The sequence below is a fragment of the Ursus maritimus genome, unplaced genomic scaffold (assembly GCF_017311325.1).
Source record: "Ursus maritimus isolate PB19 unplaced genomic scaffold, ASM1731132v1 scaffold_1, whole genome shotgun sequence".
Lineage (NCBI taxonomy): Eukaryota > Metazoa > Chordata > Mammalia > Carnivora > Ursidae > Ursus > Ursus maritimus.
Window position 1 is genome coordinate 103005125 of NW_024423343.1, and position 17811 is coordinate 103022935.

Sequence of the window (17811 nt, forward strand, 5' to 3'; positions counted from 1 at the left end):
TGGTGAATGATGTTGATAGTGAAAGAGTTTCCCCATGTGTGAGGACAGAGGGCATGTGGGAATCCTCTGTACCCTCCTCTCAATTTTGCTGTGAACCTAAACCTCTCCAACAAATTTTATTTACAAAAAAATAAGTAAAAATAACAAATATTCAATGTAGTTTTTACTGATTTGTGGCAACAATTTAGAAAACAAATAGATCTTTTTTTAATGTAACTGAATCAAATTGAAAATATTTGAATATTTCAACAGATCAATGAGGAAGATTTTATATAAGTTATTGAAGAAAGAATTTTACAAAATATTTCTGAACCAAATAAATTTGTTGATTTTTTTTAAGTTTCCCAGAGTATTCCCCAAGCTTTATGAGCCATCCTTAAATATAATCAAAGATAAAAGTCCTATAGTTGTTCTCAGAGATAAATCTAGACTTGATCTAAATACTTGACAAAACACGAAAATTAGAGCTCAGATTCATTTACTATTTAAAATATGAGCACATGTATTTCAGGGCAAATGGAGCACACATGTGTTTCTTTCTTTTTAAAGATTTTTATTTATTTATTTATTTGACAGAGAGAGACAGCGAGAGAGGGAACACAAGCAGGGGGAGTGGGAAAGGGAGAAGCAGGCTTCCTGCTGAGCAGGGAGCCCTATGTGGAACTCGATCCCAGGACCTTGGGATCATGACCTGAGCTGAAGGCAGACACTTAACGACTGAGCCACCCAGGTGCCCCACACATGTGTTTCAATCAAAGAGAATCTATTAATTTATGATCTGTTAATAAAATTCAACCCATTAGGAGTTTAAACAAAATACCCTGTATTTTTATTTAATAGGGAAAACAGCATTCATTTCCAGTTCAAATAAACAAACAAACAAATAAATAAATAAGAAAAGAAATGATTTATGTGTTAAATAGGAGTAGAAGGATATCTCTTTAATGTGATGTGGAGTCAGAATCAGTATTATATGTACTCTGGAAATGTATAAAATATACTTTTTTTTTGAAAAGTTCTGTACTGTGATTATTTAATATCGTTTAAAAAGTTTTGGACAGGGGCACCTGCATGTTGAGTGTCCAAACACCAGTCTGTTGAGTGTCCGACTCAGTATGACACAATGTTTAATTAATGAAAACAATTCATTGATAATGGAATTTTTTGAGATGTATTTCACATATATTAGTTTCAGGTGTACGGCATAGTTACTCAATATGTGTATATATCATGAAATGATCACCACAACAAGTCTTGTTAACATCCATCATATACATAGTTACAAATTTATTTTTTGTGTGATGAGGACTTTTAAGAGCTATTCTCCTAGCAACCTTCAAACATATAATACAGTATTATTAACTGTAGTCACCACGCTGTACATTACATCCTATAACTTATTTATTTCATAACTGGAAGTTTGTACCTTTTGAGTTCCTCTCTACCCCTTTCCTCCCCCCCACCCCCTGTGTCTGGGAGCCACCAATCTGTTCTATCTATGAGTTCATTTGTTTCTTTCTTTTTTTTTTTAATTCCATACAATAGCAAATTTTAAAAGCATGAAATTCACAGGAACTAATTTAATGATGAATATATGAACTAGGGTAAAAAATGATAACCTTAGGTGATGGGTCTCACCAAAAACATTTGAAAATAGGCTAAGACAGTGTGATCCTATATAGGAAGATGAAATACTTCAAAAATATCCATTCTTCTCCAAGTAAAAGTATCAATGGAAATAACAAATTCTCAATTAAAATTCCCATAAGCTATTTGAGATAAAATAATTCTGAAATTCAACTTTAAGATAAAATAGGCAAAAATATTGAATAATTCTCCTAACAGAATAAAGCAATAATAAGTAAAAGCACACAGCAGGATTAACAATCCTTCACATATTGCAATTTTTCTAAAATAGTGTGGAACTTTTGAGGAAAAAATAGACATCTAGAAGTAGCGCTGGGTATATGAGTAGCTATTCATATAAAACAAAGGTATTCTGGTTGGGAGAACACATCTTCCTGAAACACACCCAAGCATCAGTACGGTTTAAATTCTTGCTGAAGGTAACATTTCAAAGCAGTGATGAAAATCTGGCTTACACACTGGATCCCATTGTAATAAACATGATTATAGAAACTATCCTGTTTCTCTTGTATAATGGGAAGAATACTCACAACCAGCCAAGTTTGTTCTTTAAATAGTATTAACATTATAAAAGCAATTTGTAGTATTTTACTGGAAAGAACGGTAGTTAAAAAAATACAAAAATGAGTATCTCATGTTCTTCCCAAAGACAACCGTGACTAACAGTTCAGTGCATTTCTTCCAAGTCTGTACTGTATGAACAATTTTTTGTTGTTGACATCATAACTTGATTTCTCAATCAACATTATGCTCATTTGCCATTTTATCACACATGTTTAATAAGCACCATTATTAACAACTAAGTAAGTTTCCATCATATTAATTCTTGATTATTTCCTTTAAAGAAATTATATGGGATATTTGGATTATTTCTCATCTTTCATCTTTAAAGAAAATAATTTGGCAATAATCATGTGCATAGGCTTTTTTTGGTACAATGCAGACTTTTAAACTAGGTCTCTCTGTAGGTGAACAGAGGTATATTATGTTTGTCCCTTGGCTTTCATTTGGCCATACTCTCTCAGATGTTTGCACAAGAGATAAATATAAAGTTGTTGATTTTTTTTTTATTTTTCCCTCCTTCTATAAATTATTGTTTTATTTAGTATTAAAACGGTTCAGAAAGGAAGTGAAATACTTTTGTAAAATAAGCCCTTAAAAAGCAAGCAATTATAGTTATTTTTATGCGGGCTAATCAGTATCCTTTTAAATGTGCAATCAAGTGGCATCTATAATTATTTGAGCCACTTGGCTCGCACATACAATTGAAACTACTAAAATTCACTCGGTTACTTTTCTTCCCTACTCCTTCAGGGCTTATAACTAAGGGTTGATTTTTTTTTTTTCTTTTCATAAAGCTTAGTTTTGGAGGAATTCCAGTACCAGGCAAACCTGGGACCTTTTTAAAGAAAAACTTCCATGGATGTATTGAAAACCTTTACTACAATGGAGTAAACATAATTGACCTGGCTAAAAGACGAAAGCATCAGATCTACACTGTGGTGAGTTAACATCTTTCTCAGCGTGGTGGTTTCTAATACGTTGGAGTAAGTCTTTGTCCCATCCCATCTCCTAACCTCTTTATAATGTGTTTATATTATACTCTTTGAGGTCCTATCAGTCTCCCAGGTGAAACTGGAGAGCAAGAGAAAAGGCAGGAACTGAGTCAGCGTGAATTACGTTATCAGGAGTAACAATACTTTAGAGGCACCTAGAGAATTCCATTCTCCTGGCTATCAGTGGTAGGCTACCTGTGGGGAGTGTTTGCAGCTTACCCTGTGTTAACATCAATCTCTTTATTATCTCTGGGAAATGCAACAGTAAAGTCACAGATTCTATTACATTCTATAGCTTGGGAATTGTGTATTTGTCTCATTATTTATATTAAAATATGGAATTTTGAACAAGAGAGGTTAAACTTTTTGTGTTTTTGAGATTTCCTTTGTAGCATTTATCATGCCGGCAAGTTACATACTTTTCTAATTAATTAACATTTATCTTTCCCAATGGACTGAGGGCCAGAGCTGTCTTTTTCTTTTTCACCACTGCATACCCAATACCTAGCAAAGCACCTTGTGCATAATAGGTACCCAAAATGGTGTTGCTATTTCCAACTATATTTTTGGATTTGTTCTTTTCTCCTTCCACTTCTATCCATTTCACTTCATATATTTTATATCTCTATTGTTTAGTACATACACAGGTTTGCTGTCTTTATGGTGGATTGACCTTTTTATCATTATATAACGTTTTCTCTATGATAATTATCTTTGCTCTGAAATCTACTTTATCTGCTATTAATATAAACACTCCTGTTTTTTAAATTAATGTTTATATGATATATCATTTTTTTCATTCTTATACATTTAACTGGCCTATATCACACATTTGTAGTGAGTTCCTTGTAGATAGTAAATAGTACAGTCATTTTAAATCCACTTTGTCAACCTCTGTCTTCTTCTTTTTTAAAACATTTTCCTTTATCTACCCCTGTTGATTACATAATTCTCTTATCCTTTCCTGTCTCTATATTTAGAATCATTATCAGTGTCATTTTGCTTCAACTTTCAAACATAATTTAGAAAACTCAAGGGAAGGAAAATCCATTTTATTTACTATTTTTGCTTACTGTTATTCTTTATTCCCTCCTGAATTTTCCAGATTCCTTCTTTTATCCTCTTATTTCTGTTTTAAACAACTTCCTTTGCCATTTTTCAAGGTGTGTGCTGGTGACAAATTCTTAGTTGTCCTTCGATCTATAATGTCTTGGTAGCTATTCCATTCCTGAAGGATATGCTCTCTGTATAGAAGACTCTGGTTTGATTGTTTTCTTTCAGTCCTTGAAAAATATTAGGCCACTTTCTTCTGGCTTCAGTGGTTTCTGGTGACAAATCCACTATTACTAAAATATTTTGCCTCATAGATAAGCTGTCATTTCTCTCTCAGTGCTTTCAAGATCTTTCCTTTGTCTTTTGTTTTCAGAAGTTTGACCATTATGTATTGTGTGATTTTTTTTTAGGTTTATCCTGTTGGATTTCATTCAGTTTCTTGAATATGTGGGCTATTGTCTTTCACCAAGCTTAAGAAGCATTCTCTCACTTATTTGAGTAACATTTAGTCCTTATCTCTTTCTCTTATCTTTTCTGAATTCCATGACTATGAATGCTATATCTTTCATTATAATCCCACAAGTCCCTGATCCTCTGTTCATATTTTCTACTTGGTTTCTTTTGTATTTTGTTCAAATTGAGTACTCTCTATTGTTAGACCTTCAAGTTCACTAATTCTTTCCTTATTCTCTTCATTTTGTTATTGTGCATATCTGTTCATTATTTTTATGGCTGTTATTGTATTTTTCAGTTGTAAAACTTTCATTTGGTTCTTCTTTACCTTTTTTGTTTCCTTGCTAAGACTTTCTATTTTTTACTGGGTCTTTCTATTTTCTTATTTGTCTCAAATATGTGATTGTTCCTTGAAGGATTTTTATTATAATGGCTGCTTAAAACTATTTGTCACATAATTCTAACATTATTTTTTTGTAGTCTCAGGGTTGGCATCTATTGATTATCTTTTTTCATTCAGTTTGAGGTTTTTCTGTTTCTTGGTATGACAAGAGGATTTTTATTTTAACCTGAACATTTTAGGAATTATGCTATGATCAATTGTATTAGCTGTCTATTAGCTATTCTCTATTAGCTGTCTTCCTCTGACACTATTCCGATAGGGTAGAGGGGATTTTACCTCATTTTTCCTAGGTGGGGGTACTGTCCAGGTTTCCCACTCAGACCCCATTGACACCTGAGGATAAGGTGGAGAGGAGTGAGAGCTGCAGCTCCCCATAAGCTCTTCAGTGATACCTCCAGTTGGCTGGGATGTATATGAAAACCTCATTACTATTCTCCACATGACCTCCATTGCCATCACAGTGTGTATGTGTGGGGGGATGTCCTTGTTATCATTAGACTGTGATGAAAGTCATGACTTGGCACTAAAACATGTCCAATACCATCCCTGTAGGAAGTGGATGGGGTCGCTCATAACTGCTCAGCAGGGGTACACAGTCCAAGCTCTACCAGACATGCGGTTTGAACTGATATTACAGGGAGAGCGGCTTAAAGTCCCTGCTCCCTACTCAGTCTTCTCTGACCCAGTCTTGGTCAGGGGATTTGACACCTTGTTATAGCATGGACAAATGGAAACAGGGTCGAGTTTTTTGTATGCTATTTGGTTGACATAGAGCAGTTGCTGTTTAAAGATATTCCGTCTTACTATGCTGTCCCTTTCCTGGGCCTTTGATTATAGAGAGCAGGCTTCTAATTGGGATTTACTTTTTATCTGCACCAGTTGGTCTTTCCAAGTTGCTGACTTCTTCAGCAACAAGTCTAAAATGTATGAGACAAAAGAAAATCTGGGGAATTCTTCACTGTTGTTCACTGGTTCTCAAGATCCTTAAGCATGCTTTCTTTTCTCCACCATTCAGAGTCTTCTTAGGTTTTTTTTTTTTTTAATACATAATCTCTAGCAGTTTTTGGTTGTACTTAGTGGGAATAATAGAGAAAATTACACTACTCTATCTTCCCAGAAGTAGAAGTCCTTTAAACAGACACTCTTCTAAAAGCCATGACCAGAGTAGGCCACCGTATCATTTGACAGGCAAAATCTGATTCTCTTTGTAATCTGGCCAGCAGACTCTCTGGAAAACCTATGGGACCAAATGACCTTGATATTTATTTTCCCTCTTGATAAGTATACCTTATAATGAATATTTTATTTCATTTGGGCATTTGAATTTTATATAGGTAAAGCATTTTCTAAAGGGCCATTGGATTTCAGGGTATGAGATAAACTAGCTTGAGAGGAACCATATGTGTGTTAAAGGTTGCAATTATTTTAAAAGATTAGTGCCAAATTTCTGACTCCTATAGTTTTGAAGAGTAAAGATGGTGCCAAGAAGGGGTTTATCCTCTGACTCTGGTTCTAGGAGAGCCAGTGACATTACTTACCCAACCTTGGCTCATGCTCAGGGGTCTTGACAATTATCTTATCCGTGTGTACTTAGGTTGTCCATCTCCCAATTGACCTAAGCACTAGATTGCTGGTGATATTTTTCTTGAGTCTTGTTCAGGAGACTTGAGCCATGTAAAATATACCCACGCCCATCCCATCCCCAACATTACTAACAAGTATTTCATAATATACCAGTGTCATTGGCAGTAAGATCCCATGCTACTGAAAGTTTAGTTTAGAGTAATGACATGAACATCAACACATCTGAAAGGCAGGACACTACCTGCCATTGTGTAAGGAGTTAGCAGAGTATGTTGAAACACAAGGAGCTCATGACATTGTTCACTTCCATTGTTTATAAACAGGTTCAAAAGTATGTAAGCCTGAGCCTTACATGTAAATAAGTAAAATCTTCATGGATGTATTCAAAAAGGAAATATCCATGCATATTATGCATTAGAAATATCTTTAACGATGATATATATTTAAAAATGTGCTGGTTACACAGAGCAAGAAAAGAACATGGAGAAAAAATGAATTTCTGAATATTGGAAGCTTTCATCATCTCTTTTTTTCTGAGAGAATGATTAACCAAAATTTTAATAAATGTTTTGTTGATTTTATGCTACTTTAGCACTTACCATGTTGCCTGAAACTTTGCTAGCATACTTCATTCCTCAGAGTTTAATTGGTGGTATTGTTAATGTGAAGCACAAGGAATCCATTTAGCACTAATGTACTTAGAAAAAAAAATCCCAAGAAAACTGTTTTACTTTGCAGGTAGAGAACCTTTAGTTTTAACCTTCAAGACTTAAAGGAAAAAAAAAAAGGAGAAACGTTATTTTTATTCCAAATTGCTTCCATCACCTTGCTTAAGTGAGAATTCATATCACTACACAGACACACACAGACACACAGACACACACACACCTTTATATACCTAGTCTTTTTCCTTAAGGGATTCTGTGAGGGAAGGGAGAGATTGCATTGTTAATTACACGTACAAACTCTTTTATTCTCCTACTCAGGCTTTAAGTGTTCCCCCAAAGACATAATATCAGCTACAAAATCAGCTTTGCTCCAAGTTACTAAGTCACTGCTGTGCTAAGTAAGGGTTTTTGAAAGGGATGGTGCTTTTGTCCTTTGCCAGTGTTCACAGACTCTCACTCAGTTACTGAGTCTTGGAAAGTTCACAGTTTAGCAGGAGAGTTGAGGAATCAACAAATCAGGTAGCAAGGGTATGATAACACCCATAAATTACAAAATGTGATTCAAGGCTCAAAGAAGCACCTGCATTGGCCTCATCCAGCACAAACCTCTGTAGCAAGCAGCACTCAGGGAGCATCCCCATTGCAATTTGTCATTCCCTTCCATGGGACCTGCCCACTCCCTGGAGATTTAACAGCTGTTCCATGGGGATAATTCAATTTAGTCTTTATGGCTCGATTTGACTACAAGACGATCCTCCACATCCTGAAATGCAGTAAAACTAACAGCTTAAAGTAGACATAAAAAATACCTCTCTATTCTTCCTCAAATCTTTCATCCTGTGCTAATACAGCACCATATAATAAACAATCAGAAAGTAAATGGCCCATTGAAGTGTGTATACAGTACCTGTAATGTGGATTATTATATACATAATATAAGAAATATATTGCCCTACTAGTTTCCCGAAAATGATTAATTTCATACCTTCCACTTCACAAGAAATGCTGCTTCCTTTCAGCTTGCTTTCTGAGTGTTACATCCCCTTTTCTAGAGGCAGGGAGAATAACGTGATTGTTTGATTGGTGGCTGAGGTCTAACTTACTTCACTCTAGGTCTTAAAATTGTTTTTTTTTTTTTCATTTAAAGGAAGAACATATTAGAAATGGTCTTGTTGCTTTACTTTGTCTTCAGTAGAAGAGGGAAAAAAGCAAATGGCTAATAGCAGGACTATGGATATAGACTTGGCTTTGGAGCTAATTGACCATGTCAATTCACTTCTGTGCCTTTGTCTTCAAATAATTGAAATTAAGGAATTGAATGGGCGATAGCCAATACTAAGCACAAAGAATGATACTCCCAGCCTCATGGCTGAAATTGTTTAATGCAATCCCAAAATGTGTTTCCACTCAGCCGACAGGGAAGCCTCTCGGTCTTTTCAAGCCAGCACCTGCAGTAACGTAATGGCTGATAGACCAGTTACAGTCCTAAACACATAATTTCGTATTCTAGGATCCCAACAAATAAAAAAGTAGATTGGTGACAGCTTAGGTTCTACTTCCTGAATCTGAAGTTTAGTTTATGAAATGGGCTTTGAGTAAATAAATGTATTGCAAACTTGTTTACCTAATTCATTTGAGGAAATTGAATGGCCATCTCCAGTCCAGATTTTATCAAATGATGGGCTCCATTGAAATAAGGAACATAAAAAAGATGTTGCCCAGTGGATTTGAGTGTAACAGGGGTACAGATAGGTAAAATAGCAGGCTTCTATGAGGTTTATTGTCTCTTGTTTGCATCTGTGGCCACGACACTCACTGCAGTGTGGTTGTTTATTTCTTGCAGCTCTGAAGCCAAGAAAATACACTCAGAGATAAATATGAGTGTGCAAATGGGATCACACACACACTCACATTGTATATGCACACACACATGAACGCGCACAAAGTGACAGCAACCTTTGTCCTACCTTCCTGTGACCCAGAAGTTCATGAAAAGTGCTCAGAGAAAAGTCCCTAGTGTCTAGTGAAGCCTATAATCTCTTCAGTTTGTCCCCACGATCATGTTTCATCTCTGTGAGTATGCTCTGTGATAAATGATACTTTCCCTTGATGGAAAGAATCACTTGAAAAAGCAACTAACGTATCATGTTTTCTCTCTCCACAATCCTACTGTCTTCCACTGTCATTTAACCGTCTGACATTCACATCACCTGCTTCTCTGTTTTATGCTCCTCATAACCTGGAAAAAAAAATCTAAATTATTAGCTTTCAGAGAAGTCGCTTCCTTTCTTTTGGTGGACACATTAAAATTAGTTTCAAGGTGTACGAGGACTAATGTGATGCAAAGTTAAAAAAAATAAATAAACTAACAGTGGAATGGTCATCGTCTTTGAAAATCATTCTACCTTAAATCAATGTTATGGCTTGTTTTTCTAAGATGGTCGATTTCATAGCTCATCTAGTAAAATCATTACTTGAAGGTATTATTCAAAATTTCTTTAAAATTTTAAAATTATACATTTCTGTATATATTTTTTTAAAGATTTTATTTATTTATTTGACAGAGAGAGACAGACCGTGAGAGAGGGAACACAAGCAGGGGGAGTGGGAGAGGGAGAGGCAGGCTCCCAATGGAGAAGCCTGATGCAGGGCTTGATCCCATAACGCCCGGATCACTCCCTGAGCCGAAGGCAGACGCTTAACAACTGAGCCACCCAGGCGCCCTATCATTTCTGTATATTTTTGATGAATATTTGGGATATACAAAATAAAGCACAAAACCAATCAGAAAGGAAAACACTGTTCTCATCTATATGTATTTTGTTTTCATATTTTAGATGTATATTTTATATAGCATAGACCATATTTTATTGACAATTTTATATCTTGCTTCTTATGGTTAATATTTTTCTTAAAATATGTTTTATATCTTTAAATATTTTTTAAAGATACTGTTATTTATTTGAGAGAGAGAGTGAGCATGAGTGGGGTGAGGGGGTGCACAGTGAGAAGCAAGCTCCCTGCTGAGCAAGGAGTCCAATGCAGGGCTCTACCCCAGGACCCCGGGATCATGACCTGAACTGAATGCAGCCATGGTGTCCCATCTTTACAATTTTTATTAGAAATTTTTAATCTTTTTATATATAAATATAATTTAAACATTAACTCAATTCACCAGAGTGCCTTTAAAATTCTACTGTGCTTAGGGGCTCATGGGTGGCTTAGTTGGTTACGTGTCTGACTCTTGATTTTGGCTCAGGTTATGATCTCAGGGTCCTGGGATTGAGTCCCTCATTGTGTTCCACACTCAGTGCAGAGTCTGTTTGTCCATTTCCCTCTGCTCCTCCCCACTGCTCTCTCTCTAATAATTTTTTTAAAAAATCTTTAAAAAAAGAAAGATTCTACTGTGCTTAAATTTTGACTGGCTTGAATTTTTACTGCCAAAAATAATGTGGAAATTGCAAACATAATGAAAAAGTAATTTTCTAAAAGTTTGAATAGATAACCAGGAGTGAAGATTATTGGGTGAACAATTACGGATTTTTGACTCAATTGTTTACAGTCTGTTCCAGTTTTCCTATACACAAGTGTGCAGAGGCACCTGCTTCTCCTGTTCTTACTTTCCTTTCATTTGAATATTCAAACACCTTTTAAAAGGGTGAGGTTAATTTGCAACAATATGGATAGACATAGAGGGTAGGTCAAGTAAGTCAGAGAAAAACAAATATCATATGATTTCACTCATGTAGAATTTAAGAAGCAAAACAAAGAAGAGGCAAGGAAACAAAAACAGACTTTAAAAAAAAAGATTTTATTTATTTATTTATTTGACGGAGAAAGAGAGAGAGAGAGCAGAAGCAGGCAGAGGGAGAAGCAGGCTCCCTGCTGAGCAGAGAGCCCGATGTGGGGCTAGATCCCAAGATGCTGGGATCATGACCCAAGCCAAAGGCAGACGGTTAACCAACTGAGCCACCCAGGTGCCCCCAAAACAGACTCTTAAATACAGAGAACAAACTGTTGCCAGAGGGGAGGTGGATGGGGGATGGATGAAATACCTAAAGGGGATTAAGAGTACACTTAAATTGATGAGCACTGTGAAATGTCTAGAATTGTAGAATCATTAGATCATATACTTGAAACTAATATAACACAGTATATTAGTTATACCTCAATAGAAAAATTTAAAAAAGAGCAGATCTAAATGAAACTTGAAATCAACTCAGGTTCTTTTCTTCTGCAAAACTTCCAGCTAATGAGCTAAGTGAATTTTTTTATGTTCTTTTTTCCCCCAATAATACCAGCAATGATAGTCCCTTCCTTTGAAGACAACTTGTTGCAGAGAGCTGTCTTATGGATAATCATGATGCCGCAAATCATGATGCTAATACTAGAGGAGAGTAAAGGGGGGTGACAGATGGACCTGTGGTTGTGTTCACTCCTTTGTCCCTGAAACCTCTGTGAGAGGCAGACAGGGGCAGACATTGTTATCCACACTTTATACTGAAAGATGTTTTATGCCCAGGACCAGGGAAAGTCAATGATATATAGTCAGCGACTGTGTCATTCACAGTCTTCTTCCTCTTCTTCTGGAAAGCACTACACCATCAGCTTTTATTCATTTTTATTATACATCTATTTTTTCCTAGGGCCTTGAATGACTTTCACACCAAAGTGAGGGAAAAAAAATACAAGGCTGGGCAGATTCGTGAACAGCACTGCTTACCTGGGAATTGAAGATCAATGAGGTGTTTCAGAAATGGCCCCTATGTAATTTGCTAATTGCCAAATAAATCTTCTGGGGTAGCTCTTGCAATGTATGAGCATTGGGGCAGAATCCTTGCCTGCAGCCAGAGGATGAGAGACGGCAGCAGAGACAGTGCCTGGGATGAGTCTAACTCCCTTACACCCACATGGCTGTGATCTTGGCAGGAGCGCCTCACTGGTTTTGTGGCTCTCAGTGTATCCAGTTGCCAGCATCTGGCTGCCAGGCTCTTCCTTCTGCATTTAAGGATGTGTCCGAGAGTCTTGCACAGGGATTTTTTTTTTTTTTTTGTCTCCCTCAGCCTTTTGCGACCAGTGGCTCTTGTATTTGGTGATGGAAACTTCTGTGCTAGGTTTTTGAATCCTTCATGATCAGCTCCTCCAAGAGATACAAGTTTATTTCCCACAGTTTCTTGTCAATGCTTCTTTTCTAGCCAGGTCTGGATGCTTCACTGTTTCTGAAATTCACTATATGCAAACCCACTTCTAAGCCTTTTCATTCCATGTTGCTCCTGTAATGAACTGCTTTTCTCCTTTGGCTCTTCCCTGACCTAGCCCCAAACCAGCCATCCTTCTCTAAACTCACAAGTAGGGTTAACATTTTTTTTTAAGATTTTATTTATTTATTTATTTGACAGAGATAGAGACAGCCAGTGAGAGAGGGAACACAAGCAGGGGGAGTGGGAAAGGAAGAAGCAGGCTCCTAGTGGAGGAGCCTGATGTGGGGCTCGATCCCAGAACGCCGGGATCACTCCTTGAGCTGAAGGCAGATGCTTAACGACTGCACCACCCAGGTGCCCCTAGGGTTAACATTCTGAATCAGGATGAGACTCAAAATACTTAAGGACTTCTTGAGGTGGAGCAGAGTACTGAAACTCCCAGGCTGGGCTAACCATGGACCCTTGAGTTCCTGCCTTGTGGGGTGGCCCAGAGAGAACTGCCAATCAGGCAGACAAGACTAGGTTCAGGGAGCCCCTTAGGATCTTTGGGCTGTGGCTTTATGGTAAATAATTAGGAAGTTTCAAAACTTTAAAAATGGAACCACACTTAGGGAATACTAGTGTGAACCTGCTACGTCAACTCCAGGGGACTGTCTGTGGCTCTCTGGAGCATAGGGCTGGGGAGAGTCATGGCGTCAGGTCCAGAAGCCTGCATAGAAGGAGGTGCTGTGATCCATAGGCAGAATCCACCATGGGTTTGGGAATGGTGTAGTGTCAAATGTGCTGTGCTTGCTAGCCTTGTGTGGCCATTCCAGATCCCACCTTCTCCTCGGAGCACCTTTCACCACTCAGCTCCATTATGCTTTCTTTGCTGTGACACTCACATTTCTACCACATGACATAACTCAGCATTTGATTCATCATCATCATCAAAACAGTTTATTGAGTATCCTTGCCTTCAATGGATGAGAAACTTGAAGCCTCTCTCTGCCCCAGTATCCACCATACTTGGCATTGGATCACCATTTCAGAACTCAGAATTAAGACCTGATGCACTACTTTGCCTGTCTCCTCATAAGGTGCTTTCTAGTCTCCTGCCCACCATTTTGATGGCTACACCTCCTCATCGCTTCTCACTTGCCTCAATAGTTTGACATATACTTTTTATTCATTTTGCCACCTTGATTACTCTCAATGATTATCAGTGATACTCTCAATGATTCCATTTGGTTTTATAGCCTCTGCTTTCTTACTTTGACTACAACCCTGCCCTCCCAACAGTGCTCCTGAGTACCATTTCCCCAGCCACTGAAAACTATTGGCAGGATGCAAAATATGTTACAAGAATTAAGGAGGAGAAATCGCAGGGCTAGTAGGTTCAGGAAAGACTTCATGAATGTGCAGGAACGTGATGTAGGTTTTGAAGACATCTCTTTGGACAATTCCAAGGTAATAGGAAGGCATTTTGAGCAGGGGTATGGAAACTCAAAATGGGGACATGGTATTTCTGAGAAACAAAATAAACATACCTTTCTGTGCCCCTCATCATGTTGAAATATACGTAATGAAGGCACTGTGTATTGGAGAAGAGAATAATCTTTGAAGGCAGTAAGATTAAATCCCACCATCACCACATAATAGCTACAAAATCCAGACAAAATTACTTGACATCATCATGTTTCAGTGTCATCATCTTCAAGGTAAAACTAATAAATGCCTACTTTATAGATTGGTGACTCCTGGGAAATATAAGCATTGAATCACTAATAGTTAATAATAGTGTTATAGTTATTTTTATTGCCCACTTTGCTCACCATTTCTCATTGTATGTTCCCCCTGAAGACCATAGTCCTATGACTATGCATATCCTGTTATATAAATGGCTTTCTACAAGAACAAATCTAAAGATTTTAAGTCAGTGATTATTAATATTTTAGGGGGCACATATACCTTGAAGAATAGAATGAAAATTATGAAAACATTTATTTTGTATAACATTTTTGGAGCACTAGATACCCCTGAAGTCCATCTATGGACAGTAAGTTAAAAGCTCCAGAATACATTTTAGATTATGAAAATAATAGACAAAATCAAACTTTTTCTGTATCTTTATAAGTTTCTAATAATCTTATATAAATTCCCCTTGTTAGATCATCAGGACCTCAGTAAGTAGGGACCTGACACTGAATCTGTTCCTTGTGGGACAGGTGGACTGGCTTCTTAGATGCTCTTCACCTTGTGCCGCAAGATTTAGAACACACCTCTGTCAAGGTCCAGGTTGTTTGAAAAGGAAAAATTTATTATATATATATATTTTAAAAATGTTAGCTAGTAGAAGGTGGCTAACTGCTAAAATGGGTAAAAGATGACTTAATGGTTCAGAAAGAGCAAGTGCAAAAAATCAGGTACTTTTTCTAGGCTGAGGGAAAATAGTGAAGGAACTAGGGACAAGGAACTCTCCCCTGCCTGCCTCTCAGGCTGAGATTCACACGTCTTCAAAGGGGATGGTTACCAGGGGACCATGCAGTCTGCCGGTAGCAACAAAGCTTGCCAGGTAGCACAGGTCTAAGCTGCCTGTGGGAGCTGCTACCAGTGGGGAAAGTGTGAGCTGAGGGCGCAGCTGGAGCTCAAGTGTGCAGAATTAGTGGGTTCCCCACTGACCATCAATAATGAAGGACAGGAACCCAGCAGAGAAGTCCGCCAAATGGTATCTCCTTACAGTGGCCCTCTAGTGCCCTCTACTGGCAAATTCTAACATTTAGGCGGGAAATGTTTACAGGGTCCAATCTCCGTGTCAAGAGCAGGGCAAAGAAGGGTGGCTTTGGAGCTGAAACTCAGAAACGGATAACTGACACGCTCTCTAATCTCTTTTCTTCCTTTTAAATTGTAGGTTAAAAACCAGAGGCACAGGACATCTGGAAGAGGGGGTAGGGAAGACAAAGGGAGGCACGTGCTTGTTCATGGTTTAATATCACCTGAGCATAGCCTTATGTATGAGCAAACTCTTAAATACAGGTACAGGCTCTTGTGAGTAGGGAGGTACTAATTTATTTCATTTTGTCGTTACCTATTTCCTCAATAGAAAATAGTGAAACTACACTTACTCTCTTTTATAGGTCCATGCAATTTATTACATAAAAAGGAATTTCTCATACTCAAAAATTTGGGGTATGCCATAGGTATACCTGCATTTGAATCACCCAAACAATTTACCCCTCTGATAAGGATTTGCTATGCCACAATTCTCCTAAAACTTACTCGCATATTTCACCTGAATGTTTTCGCATGCAACTCACTGCCCTCCTTTGAAATGGTTTTATTTGTTTGCTATTTCTTTTCACCCTTTTCTCTAATATCCTAGTTCATCTCATCCTTCTATTGCTAAGTCAGCTCATGGGGTTATCCATTTGCACCCATGGTGGTCAATTATTACATCAATTTCTTCCCTGACAATAAGTTCCAAAATTTACTTTGCGTCTCCAAGAAACAAGCCCTCTGAAGGACATTAATATTTGTTCTTATTGCATCAATACAGTCCAGTAGCTAAATAAACATCTTCTCTTTTAAAAATAATAAGGATAATTTAAAAATAATTTAAAAGTGAAATGACTGACTAGGCCTTTAAGAAAGGTACCCTGAGATTAAGAATATGGCTAAATGGACACATTCAGCCTCCACAAGCCACAGTTATGAGTCTGATAGAAATCTTGTGTCCGAATGGATTTGGGGCCAAGGGGATGCCCTAAAATCCACCGTTTACCTCGGTTTTGGATGATGCCTTGTGGAAGCTTACAAGCACAGAATGATTGTTTTGAGCACTGCAAGAACACAGCTGAGAATCAGACCCTGAGGATGGAGCATTCAATGCTAGTTTCGCAAGGTGAATGAAGATCAGACAGCCCCGGAAGATACTCCTAGTTTCATAGGCTGAGGTTTTGGTGAATGCTCATCACTCTATATTCATGGGCAAATACAGTACCCGCTACTGAATCCATAGCAAGAGCCTGTCCTCTATTCTTCCAGGAAACTAGAAAGCCCATGATTTTTACCAGACTTTGAACCTTTAACAGTGTCATGCTGGCAAAAACCATTAAGACAGTCTAAGCATCTTGTTTTTTGTGTTTTTTTTTTTTTTCGTGTTTTTACTCATAAACTTAAGTGCTTATAACCAGGGTATGTGTCGAATTTTAGTGCTTTGTGACTGATAGCCCTACAACCTCATACCCTCTTTAAGAAGCAGTGGGTCCCCATGTTTTATAAATGTGTGAGATAATTAGAGCTGATAATGCTCTGGGAAAGCACAAGAATCACAGTCCTCCCACAAATATAATTAAATAACCAGCATATCGACCAAAAGGTATCTTAGAAATGATATGTAATTTCTGCTTTCCCAAGAGAATTCATGTTTACACACTATAGGAAATTTGGAAAACACAGAAAAGTAGAAAGAAAGAAAAAACACCTGCATTCCCATCAAACAAGGGCAACCATAAATGTTGTGCCAATGTAGATTTTCTGGTCTTCTTTCTTAAAAGGAATATTCTTTCATGTAACTTCTTTTCCCCCCTTTTTATCTACATAGTCTGTAATGAAAATAGTAACATACTGAGTATGTTAGTATGTGCCAGACACTCTGTCAACTACTCTTCATATTTATCTATTTCAATCCTTGATTTCACCCTATGAAATGGACAACTATTTGTGGTTTCATTTCAAAGTTGAGAAACATGAGTCTTAACGCTATTAAAGCCAGTTGTCCAAGATACATATTAGGAAGTCTCTATCCCTAGCCTTTCTGATGCCAGATCCATGTTCATCTGCTGTGATATGCCTTATGCACATTTTATATCCTGCTGTAATCATTGAGTTTCTAAATTTTAGCTAAAGTAATATTACATCAGAAAACTGATGATCAACAAATGTTGAATAAGTAAATGGCCTTTTTATAATAGGAGGAGAAAGGACTAATTTGAATTCCCAGCGAGGAAGCTAGCATACTACAGATAGTACGTACTTAAGAAATATTTATTTAAGCTAGTGCTGGGATGATTATACCAAGACAAACTTGCAGCATCCGAGTAGCAGCGAGAATGTCTCCTCATTTAACACTGGAGAGTAGAAGCATCTTCTGAAGGGAGGCTGTTTCTCCCTATACATAGTGATCTTCACATATAAGGAAGAGATCCTTGACACCACCTAACTCTTAACCACCTGAGGTAGAGAATTAGAAGATGATCTTTGGGGGG

General features: G+C 37.4%; 1 protein-coding gene across 2 annotated transcripts in view; it reads left to right on the forward strand.

Annotated features, from left to right (window-relative positions):
- Positions 1-17811, forward strand: part of CNTNAP5 (contactin associated protein family member 5) — a 772957-nt gene that overhangs the window by 378163 nt on the left and 376983 nt on the right. The window contains exon 7 of one of the 2 annotated variants that reach the window (XM_040619104.1): positions 3006-3149. In XM_040619104.1, the coding sequence (XP_040475038.1) occupies positions 3006-3149 (144 nt within the window). The remainder of the gene's footprint in view (positions 1-3005; positions 3150-17811) is intronic. The other variant, XM_008686098.2, reaches the window with a different exon arrangement.